The 12,038-nt window shown below is 38.8% G+C and overlaps 1 protein-coding gene across 3 annotated transcripts in view; it reads left to right on the forward strand.

Moving 5' to 3' along the window:
- Nucleotides 1-12,038, forward strand: part of Ssb-c31a (single stranded-binding protein c31A) — a 119,902-nt gene that overhangs the window by 20,605 nt on the left and 87,259 nt on the right. For all 3 annotated transcript variants that reach the window (XM_090368514.1, XM_090368516.1, XM_090368517.1), the window contains exon 2: nt 7,303-7,379. In XM_090368514.1, coding sequence (XP_090224640.1) covers nt 7,311-7,379 — 69 coding nt within the window. In that variant the 5' untranslated portion in view covers nt 7,303-7,310. The remainder of the gene's footprint in view (nt 1-7,302; nt 7,380-12,038) is intronic.

The raw sequence follows: 12,038 nt of genomic DNA on the forward strand, positions 1-12,038 counted from the left end.
CAATAATAGTCTTTCTCACTTCCATTTTTTCCCTTATGTCTTCATTCCGTTTTCTGTCTCTTCTAGAAGTTCCTGCTGAGCGTCTCCAAAAATCCATTTCTGTGGAGAGCAATTTGTTTTCCGCTCGCCTATTCAATGTCCAGATTTCCGTTCCATGCAATAGAAGACTTTGTACAATCGTTTTGGAATATGTTTCTTTGTTTTATTTAGGATATTTTTGCTCCGCAGAACAGAGTTTAACATGCCGATAGCCTTTCTGCCATCTGTATATATATATATTTATATATATACAGACAGCATTATAACTATATATATATATATATATATATATATATTTATAATTATATTAGTGATAAAAAAGGAAAGAAAGTTAAAACGACAGTAACTGTAACCAATATTTATGGGTCAATGCAGTTGCAAGCAATCATGCAATACACCATTAATGTCTATAGAATATTAAGGATAATAGAAAATTATTAGAAAAAGTAAATCAATCCAATAATAATACCATCAGGGACCAAAGAAAACGCAAAAAAAAAAAAAATTCTCTTTTTACCGACAATCTAGATGACTTCAACTGGGACCAACCACCCAGAATGAAGGCAAAAAACGACAAGAGGTTCTCTGTTTCTGTGATGATCAATATATGCTAAGTAATTTAAATCTAAACCAAATATAAACCAGTATAGGCCAAATATAAATCAAATGTAAATAAATCGAATGTAGATAAAAAGTTAAGAAATTTTAGAATTATTAGAATCAAATGTAAGAAATATAAGTAAGATATAAATGTAAGCATATATTAAACATCGTTGACCCGATAGAGAACGTAATTTAATGATTTAAATAAGATTAAATATATAATACATACTACATATTGACTGTATGTAGGACATAATGTAATAGTCGTCAAAATATGTGGTGCCCCCTATCTGTACCACTATTTTTTGCCTTTGTGGAGTTCAGGTTCTATTATTCCTACTCTTTTAGTTTTCCTTCTTACTATCCGCATGTTTCTCTTTGCGTTAACTTAAATTCAATTATTTATTTATATTTATTTTTACCGTATCCATCACATAGGGGGCACCACATTATCTGCAGGGTCTTAATGCATGAAGAATGACTACTGATAATCAGATCAAGAGTATTACTCCTTCTAGTGGCCTTCCGAACATGCTGATGTAGAAAACAAAATCCACAAAAGCCTTGCTAGTGTGTGAATGACCAACCCCAAATTCCAGTCAATATCTGGGAAATTAAAATCCCCCATTATAAGACTCTGATTTACTGGCCCACTCTATTTCCCTGTACAGTTACTTATTATACTCATCAGAGTCATTAGGCCTATAGCACACTCCTACTCTCAATTTTGATCTCCCAATGCTTATGTCACACCAAACTGACTCGTTTGCATTGTTCAGCAATGTCGACTGGCTTCACTTGCTTGGATTTGTGTGTTTCTAAACTAATAGCACAACCCCTCTTCCCTTCCTATCCTGTCTATCCTTTCTGTACACATTGTACTCCCCAAATTCCAGTTCTGTATTCCTTATATCACTGACACCATGTATCTTATATCCCAACAATATCTGCCTTTGATGTTTTGAGCAATACCTCAAATTCATCAAATTTATTTACCAAACTCCTAGCATTGGTGTATACGCAAGTATACATGCACCTGTTTCTATTCTTAGCTACCCTAACACAACCCATGTGTTTACTTGTACCGAATGACTCCCAGCAGTGTCTGAAATATCCTGCATCTTGTTTTCCAGGCTGCTGCTCATTCCAATAGAAGCAGTGCAAGAATCACTTTCACTTCTGCCAGTGGCTACTGTTAATCTATTAGTCCTTGTATTCCCCCCAAGCTAGCAGTTTTCCGACCCACCTAACACTGCCTCGATAGCATCAGCAAATATTCTTGCACCCTTTCTATTTAAGTATATCGCATCCCTGTAGAAGCAGTCTGTCCTGTTAACAAGTACAGACTAGGTTGAAAAAAATTTTACCCCTTGAGCCTTGTACAATCTTTCCAGGGCCGAATTGATGGACAAGGCTCTCATCATATACTCCCTCCTATCGTGTCTGGGCAGAATTGCAGATACTTTCAAATTCAACCCTATTTCGCTGCTTTTTTTCAACAGTGACCTGTACTTGTAATCTGCCGGTCTCTTACTCTTAATATCGTTAGTGCCAACGTGTACAACTATAACACATTTTGTGCCCTTAAAAGATGATATGATATCCGCATAACGTCATCAACCTTTGCACCTGGCAGACATACCCTGGTCCTGTTCCACCTATCCGTTTTACAAAGCATGTTCCCCGTTTCCCTGACAATAGAGTCACCAACAACTACTAGTTCCTGTGGGACCACTGCATTCTGCCTTGGGGGTTGCTGCTGTTGCAGACTTCGGTTTTTCATGATTGGGTTGAATTGTTCTTCAGGTCATGGGACACCCCATAACTTTACCATGGGAATGAAATGGCTCCTGTAGGTAAATCCTTGAGGTCACATACATTCTCTCAGATATGCCAGACAAGCTGTACTTGCCACTCGGGAGTGTAAAATGCTGATGGAACTGATATTCGGGTGACATTCAAGTCAAGTGGACCCAATTTTGGCGAAGTCCGGACGGTCTGTGACATCCAGATCCTCTGCTTGCACCTTTACGATTGTGGGACTGTTAGTAATCCTGGGTATAACCTCCATGTACAAGTATATTGTGGGTGACTAATCAGGTGTGAACCAACATAAGCAGAGGTCGAGGTGTGGCGCCCGCACCACATGGAGGAATGCCATCCCTCTACGTTATCAGACAAGGTGGTAGATGACTCTCATGAACTGGTTCAATACCACCACTTGGCTTATTGCAGGCTTGAAGTGGTGGAACCCATGTTTAGTCTCTAGAGCTAAGTTCCGGTCAACTCTTCCATCATGCAGTATAATTGATAATTTGAGTTTATGATGAGCATCGTGGCGAGATACAATATTCCTTACATTTCGAGGGTACAGCTCTAAAACGGTGTTCACAGGCTGGCCACTAGTTAGTACACTGGACCGAACCCATTGGTAACTCTCTAGGAGGCTTCCGGATCAGCTAGTGTATAATCTTGCTACCTCTACTCTGCCAGATGGTGATTGGAGGGAGTCCGAGCAGTGTGTATGCGGGGAGCATTGTCGAGGCCATGTTATGTCAAGGATCGGGGTATATTCTTACCGTGTTTACTCCATATCCAAAAATTTCATTACTTCATGCAGCATGTCCCACCCACTTTTTCTTACTAATTGAATACACCATGAGTTGTCAAACTAATAGAGCAAGCTTATCTGTGAAAAGATCTAAACCTCCCAAGCACTTCCTAATTCATTTCACAAATATAAGTGGTCTCAATACTAATCTCAACGATGATCGTTTCCACTTGCAGTCTGCCAAACCCCATGTACTTTTTCTGACAGACTCTCAGTTATTGGTTGATTCAACTACTGCTCATCTGAGATGCCCAAATTATTCGCTGTATGATTCCTTTCGCCTCAAAGGTGGTACTTGTGCATATGTCCATTCTGATATTCCCTGTCAGAGACTTGGCAATTTGGAATCTACTCTCTTCGTTCTTCTTTGGCTTAAAATCTCTCTACCTCATTGTGTCAAATTCATCTGTTGTCTCTACTGTTCTCCCAACTCCACTAATCACTTGGAGCTCTTTGACTTCCTCTCTTTGCAACTTGACTTTCTCCAGTCCAACTTTCCTAACAGTGAGGTAATTTTCCTTGGTGATTTTAATGTTCACAACTGCATCTGGCTTCCGTTTTCTAGTCACAAAGACCCAGCTGGTCAAGATACTGAGGCTTTTGCAATTACTAATGACCTTGCACAGATTGTTCATTTACCTACAAGAATACCAGACAATCCTTATCATACAGCCAATCTTTTCACTTGATCTTTTTCTCACAAACAACCCTTCTAAGTACACGGTCGAAGTGAGAGGTCCTTTAGGCACTTCAGATCACAACTTGGTGATTGTCTCTTCTCCAATGGAGCCTTTATCTCATGGCTATTCCCAACCTTGTGTTGTTTGGCATTACAAGAATGCAAAATGGGATGACCTGCGAGACTTCTTTTCTTTTCCTTGGTTGGATTACTGTTTCAAAACTGCTGATGTCAACATTTGCTCAGATCGTGTCAGTGAAATTATTCTTTCAGAAATAGGCAATCCTTTATCCCACACTCCACTTTAAAATCTCTTCCTTTAAATAAACCTTGATTTTCCGATTAATGTGCTAAGGCTGTTCAAGAGAAGAAGGTTGCATATCGTAATTGGCTTGTTTCTAATTCTCCAGTTTCATTTTCTGCCTACGCCAAAGCTCGCAACAATGGTAAAGCAGTTATTAATCAGTCCAAACTAGAGTTTGAACAGGCTAAGAGTAGAAAACTTGCTTCTTGCCCTAATGGCAAGAAGCAAGTTTTAATTCAAACCGAGCATTCTGGTCTCTTGCCAAAGCTATTGGCCACAACTTTTGCCCATCTCTGCTCCCACCTCTGTCCAAACTGGATGGTTCTGTTGTCACTTCAGCCAAGGATAAAGCTGACCTGCTAGCATCCCATTTTTCTTCCAACTCATGTGTTAATGATCTTGGTAAAACACCTCGCACCATTCCCAACACGCTCCATTCAATGCCTCCTGTGGTCTTCCGTCAAAAGGATGTCAGAAGGATTTTGAAGAATCTTGATGCTAAGAAAGCTCTAGTTCCCGATGGTGTTTCTTCATTTGTTCTCAAAACATATGCTGTTGAACTTACTCCTATTCTTTGCCGCCTTTTTTCACTTTCTTATTCCAAAGGTGTTTTTCCTTCTGCTTGGAAATTTGCTCATATCCAGCCAGTTCCTAAAAAGGGTGACAAATCCCTCCCATCCAATTATCGTCCCATTGCAATTACTTCTACTCTTTCTAAAGTAATGGAGAAAGCAATTATCCACCAGCTCTTAAACTACCTAGAAACCTTCTATTCGATCTCCAGTATGGATTTCGTCAGTGTCGATCGACTGACAGAATCCATACTGGCGATCATCGATCGATCGTGATATTCTGGCTTATGTTTCCCATTTATGAACTAATTCAATGGAAAGGTTCGGGGAAACACAAGTGGTTGCTCTTGATATCTCAAGGGCTTTCGATCGTGTTTGGAATAAAGCTCTTCTAAACAACTTACATCTTATGGTTTGCCAACTGTTTTTAGTAATTGATTATCCAGTTTTCTCTTTGATCTCTCACTTAGGGTGATGGTAGATGGCTCTCTCTCTTCTAACTTCTCCACTAATGCTGGTGTCCCCCAAGGTTCAGTTCTTTCTCCCACTCTTTTCCTCTTGTATATTAATGACCTTCTTCCATTGACTGTAAATCCTATCCATAGTTTTGCTGATGATAGACATTGCATTCCACTTCTCATTTTGAGAAACCTTGTCCTGCTCAATCAGCTTGAACTTCTCGAAAATCTTGTACCAATTCCTTAAATGCCGATCTTCGAGTAATTCCCCAGTAAGGCAAAGAGAACTTAGTTGATTTCAACCCTTCGAAAACTGTCTTGTCTTATATCTCGCAAAAAAGGATTCTTCTGCTCCTATGCTTATCTTTAGTGACACTCAGATTTCTAGGCAAAATGATGTATCTCTTTTGGGGATTACCCTGACTTCTAATCTCTCTTAGCACAAGCACATTACCAATATTGCTTCCTCTGCATCTAAAAAATTTGGTTTTCTCTTTTCGCTCTCAGCGTTACTTTTCTTCCAAACAGCTGCTCACTCTGTATAAATCGCAAATCCACCCAGCCATGGAATATTGTTCCCATATCTGGGGTGGTGCCCCCAAAACCTCTCTCAGGCTTCTTGATTCCATTCAGAAGAGGGCAGTTAGGTTAATTAATGATTCATCTCTAACAGTCTCTCTCCACTCACTGTCTCACACACGTACTGTTTCTGCTGCATGCCTCTTCTACAGATCCTTCCATGGGCACAGCTCTGTTCTTCGAATTGGCTTCTATAATTCCCGCTCTCTCTTTCAAAACAATCCGAACACGTGCCACCACCACCAGCCAACATCCGTTTACATCCAACTTCAAACTCACAGAACCAACTTTTAATCTTCCTCGTTTATTCATTCAACTGCCGTTTTCTGGAACAACCTTCCTTCATACATATTTCCTGAAAATTACAGCCTACAGAAGTTCATGTCCAATGTCAACAGATGTCTTTTTTCATCTTTTCAATTTCCAACCCAAGAACGGTAATAAGTTCTATAGGTTCTAATACCTCTCGTGTTTGGGGTTTACATAAAAAAAAAAAAAAAAATACTATTTGCTTATTATACGAGGGGGTATCAAGAGGAACTTTAATCCTTTTTTCACAAACTTCACAGGAACTTTAATCCTTTTCTGTGTAACATCATGTATTGTAAGACATTTCTCCCATATATGGATCAGTTGTTTAATGCCTCGATCAAAGAAGTCTTACTTTTTGCCTGAAACCACGATTGCCATTCATTGATGACTTCCTGTGACAAATCAAAGCTTGCTCCATTCAATGGTTTCTTAATTTCTGTAAATATAATGTGCTACTTATATTAATTAATTTGTTTTAATTTTATATGCATGTTTTGAGGTGCTGCTTTACAGGCTTGTTTGGTTTTATAGCATCTTCATTGTGTGAAAGGTGGTGGTTTGGCAAGAAAGCTCAAGCTGAAAATTTTCTGTAGTTGCTAGCACCTACCTTCTGGTTGCAAAATATTACATGGTGATTAGTTAAATCAATTGAGATAATCTTGCAATTAGTTAATCTTGGTTTGTGTGTTCACATGTCATTTCAAAAGGAAAGATTGTATCAGTACCAAAGTTTCAATGTGTGTTTTGTAGATTTCTCCTTAGGAAGGTTTATGCCAAATTGAAATTCCATAAAATTTCAATTTGGCATAAACTGTGAACTACCATTCACAATTTACAGTAATTTCTGGACTTAAAATATTCTATAAGAAATTTAATTTCAGTCGATATGTTGCTCTGTGATGTTGTGCCTACAAAATCACAAAACAACAAAATGAGTAACATCCTGCTAAAAACCAGATAGTGATAATCCAAAAATTAATAAACCTCCTGCATTATAAAAAATAAAATCGAACTAAATGAATTTAAAATAAGCTGGAAAACTATTACTTCAGAATTAAGTTTAAAACTTGAATTTTAATCAGTTTATTTAAGTATGCTTTATTGGAAGAATTTTAGAGTTTAATATGTAATAATTTTACCTGTAGGAGTAACCATGTCAAGTAAGAAGTCAAAGCCAAGAATGAGTGATAGTAGTAGTGATTCTGATTCAGGACCATCTGATGTAAGTAGTAGTAGTCTGATTATTAAATTTTCATCTTATTTGATTAATTTTGAGATATATATATATATATATATACACACTTTCATAAGGGACATTTTGTTAGTAGCTAGAAGAAATTGTACATATATAGAGCATATAATGAAGTGTTTAATTTTCAGTTTTTTAATTATTTTATACTCTCTTTGGCTTTTCCTCCTAACTCTTGGCACTTCTAATATGTTTTGGTATCATCTTTTCCATCACACATTTTTGCATTCTTTGCATCCCCCATTGTAGATATGGATATTCAGTCATTACTGTCAGTATATTGTAACCCACTTCATATCAAGAAGGATCAAAATATTAAAACTGAATGTGTGTGTACCTGTATTAAATCTCACTGCATGGAATTGCTGCTTAGAAGAATGTTTCATGACATATTCTTCCATAGCAAAGCTTGTTAACACTGCCTTTATTGCTTCAGTTGCTTATGCTTAGCATTTGAAATCAGTTTTTTATGGCAATATAATGTGCTATGTATAGCATTAGTAGAGGCATATGATGCAAGAAAGCAAGCTTTTGCAGCATCAGCCAAAAAAAAAAAAAAAACCCCTTCCACTTCACCCCTCCATTAGTTTGAAATACCTGTCCAGCTGAGCCTTAAATTTATTTAGACTATCAACTTCCACAACAAGGGATGGAAGTCTGTTCCATCAACCAACTGCCCGCTGGCTAAAGGCAAATTTCCACACATCTATTCTACAACTATCTTTACTCAGTTTGAAACTGCCCCTTCAGGGTCTTAGTCCGAGCAAGATGAAGAATCCCATCAGCATTCAGCTTTCTCAACCCATTCAAGGCCTTATACACCTCAATCAGATCACCTCGCCGGTGCCTACTCTCCCAGGTGCTGCAATTTGCAGTACTTAAGCCTTTCTTGGTAAGAGCACTCCTTTGTTCCCCTCACCAATCTTGTTGCCCTTCTTTGTAGTCATTCTAGCAACTCTACATCCTTCCTAAAATGAGGTCTCCAGACCAGTATACAGTACTCAAGGTGTGGCCTGACCATTGCCTTATACAAGGGAATAATCACCTCCCTATCCCTGCTAGAAAAATTCCTGTATATCATTGATAAGACACCATGAGCTACTCTTGCAGCCCATCTCCACTGCTCAGAGAACTTCATATCTGCCTGCACAATTACCCCCAGGTCCTTTTCCTTCTCTACCATTGTCAGAGTCAATACGTTGCTCTGGGGTTGCTGTTTCCCATATGTAGTACTTTACATTTGTCAATGTTAAACTTTATTTGCCACCTCTCATCCCATCTGCTCAACCTTTCCAGATTCTGTTGCAGCAGCATAGCATCAGTAGCGTCCTTAACAACCCTGCCAACCTTTGTATCGTCTGCAGACTTGGACATTAAGCTTCGTATACCATCATCAATATTATTTATAAATACAGAAAACAACAATGGACCCAACACTGAACCCTGAGGGACTCCACTAATAACATTAGTCCACGATGAGCAGTGTCCATTAATTACCACTCCACCACCCATTTATTCATAGCAGCAAATTGCCTCCTATTCCACACTGTTCCAATTTGTGTAGCAGTCTTCCATGTGCAACAGTATCAAAAGCCTTTCTAAGATCCAAATATATAATATCAAAGTTATTCCCTGCATCCAATTCTTTTGTGACTACATCATAGTATCCAATTCCAATCAGATTGGTCAGGCAAGACCTTCCCTTAACAAAACCATGCTGTGTCTGAGCTATAACTGAATTCTTGTCAAGCTGATCCTGCAGTGCTTCCATTAATTTTCCTGGAACAGAAGTTAAACTCACAGGTCTATAAGTACTTGTGTCAGCCTTTGATACTCCTTTGTGAATTGGGGTTACATTTGCACATCTCCAGTCTGTGGGTACCTTCCCTGAGTCCAAGGAAACTCTCATAATTATGGCTAACGGATTGCTTACTTCCTTTTCTGCCTCCTTTAATATAACTGGATAGATCCCATCCACCCCAGGTGCCTTTCTTGTGTTTATCTTCAACAATTTCTCCTCCACTTTACTCTCAATTATTACAATATCATCTAGCTCACTGCCAGTGTTTACTTCATCTATGGCATTCCCCTTCCTGAATAACTCCTCATGTGTGAATGTAGATGCAAAATATTGATTTAATTTGTTAGCTACCTGAGCAGGATCATGAACAGTTGAACCATCGATTCTAGAGTTTACATAAGTAAAGAACTACTTGCTGTTTTTCTTTGCATCCCTTGCCAAAGATTTCTCGTAATCTGCCATCGCCTGCCTAACCTCCTTTGTAACTTGGTTACAGATCAACTTATATTTATCATAGGTTTCTGTGTCACATGTTAATTTATATGTATCCCATGCATTTTTCTTCTCTGCCATATGTCTCATTAGTTCATCTGACATCCATTTAGGCCTGAACCTTGAACAATATTTCTTAGTTGGTACGTAAAGCCTAGTAGCTTCCAAGATAAGTTCTTTGAATGCTTCCAATTTTGACTTTGCTGTTGGTAACATCATCAATTGGTCCCTGTATAGACTTTAAATACTGTCTCAGACCATCGTCGTCGCCTTTACGAAAGCAATAACCCTTCCCTTTATCCCTGATGGTAGTTACCTCCTTGAGTAAATCCCACTTCAGCACACTGTGATCACTGCCACCTAGTGGTTCCTGTATCTGCAGATTCTTAATGCATGAACAATCACTACTGATAATGAAATCAAGAGTAATGCTCCCTCTAGTTGCCTCCCGAACATGCTGATTTAGAAAACAATCATCCATTAAATCCACAAAAGCCTTGCTAGTGTGTGAGTGACCAACCCACAAATTCCAGTCAATATCTGGGAAATTAAAATCCCCCATTATAAGACTCTCTGATTTACTGGCCCACTCTATTTCCCTGTACAGTTTTTTATTATACTCATCAGAGTCATTAGGCCTATAGCACACTCCTACTCATGTTTGATCTCCCAATGCTTATGTCACACCAAACTGATTCAACACTGCACTGCACTCCAGCGATGTCAACTGGCTTCACTTCCTTGGATTTTATGTGTTTCTTAACTAATAGTATAACCCCTCCTCCCTTCCTATCCTGTCTATCCTTACTGTGGAAGTTGTACTCCCCAAATTCCAGTTGTGTATTACTTATATCTGTGTGACACCACGTCTCTGATATCCCAACAATATCCGCCTTTGGTGCTTTGAGCAATACCTCAAATTCATCAAATTTATTTACCAAACTCCTAGTATTGGTGTACACGCAAGTATACATGAACCTGTTCTTTTTCTTAACTACCCTAACACAACCCATGTGTTTACTTGTACCCCAATGACTCCCAGCAGACTCTGAAATATCCTGCATCTTATTTTCCAAGCTGCTGCTCATTCCAATAGAAGCAGTGCAAGAATCACTTTCACCTCTACCAGTGGCTACTGTTAATCTATTAGTCCTTGTATTCCCCCAATCTAGCAGTTTTCTGACCCACCTAACGCTGTCTCGATAGCATCAGCAAACATTCTTGCACCCTTTCTATTTAAGTGTATCCCATCCCTGTAGAAGCAGTCTCTCCTGTTAACAAGTACAGACCAGGCCGAAAAAAATTCTACCCCTTGAGCCTTGCACAATCTTTCCAGGGTCGAATTGATTGACACCGCTGTCATCATATACTCCCTCCTATCGTGTCTGGGCAGAATTGCAGACACTTTCAAATTCAACCCTAATTCACGGCTTTTTTTCAACAGTGACCTGTACTTGTTAAGTAATTCTGCCGGTCTCCTACTCTTAATGTCATTAGTGCCAACGTGTACATCTGTATCACCTTTTGTGCCCTTAAAAGATGATATCCGCTCTACAACGTCAACCTTTGCCCCTGGCAGACATACCCTGGTCCTGTGGGTGATGCCCAAGTGCAAGCTCTGGCGTTGGTGTGGGCAGCTGAGAGCTTGATGGGCCCTTCACTTTTAATCCTTCGAGGGCATCCACCGTGTCCTTCAAGTTCTCATATAGACCCATAACAACGCTGAGTTGTCGCCTGATTTCCTTACACTCCTTGCATTGTGCACATACAAAGACATCCCCCATGGCAGTATCATGTCCCGTACCTGATTGCTCCACAAACATCAAGCAAATAGTGCATTTTAAAAGGCTGTGATTCAGAGGGCAACTGCATCCCCTCAGTTCTCCCCTGAGCCACAGAACTCCCATTAGCTTGAGCCTTTTGCTTTGCTGCTCTGGTCTGAGTCATGATTTCGATTTAATTTCAATAAAATTTAAATTTCAGTACAAAATTAAAACCCTAAACTTGTATCCCAACACAGTTATAACGCTATATTTATGTTTCAGTATCGAGTGTTATCTATGAAATCCCTTTATATAACTTCCGTATCAAATTAAGTATTAAGTATATATTTTTGCTAATTATTTATGTTACGTAATCTAAGTCGTTATATGTATATAGTTAAAAGTACAATTGGCAATGAAGTTCAACAAGATTAATAGATTTACTGATTAATTGACAATATTATATTATGTAGTACACTATACTAAGCTTATGCTATCTAGTTCGAGATATTTTGTATTGCGTAACAATGGCGGCAATTTATGAACGGTAAATCTATGGACACTTAAGTATCGATT

This window comes from Mastigoproctus giganteus, chromosome 2, assembly GCF_048544385.1.
Source record: "Mastigoproctus giganteus isolate SK-2022 chromosome 2, ASM4854438v1, whole genome shotgun sequence".
Classification (NCBI taxonomy): Eukaryota; Metazoa; Arthropoda; class Arachnida; order Uropygi; family Thelyphonidae; genus Mastigoproctus; species Mastigoproctus giganteus.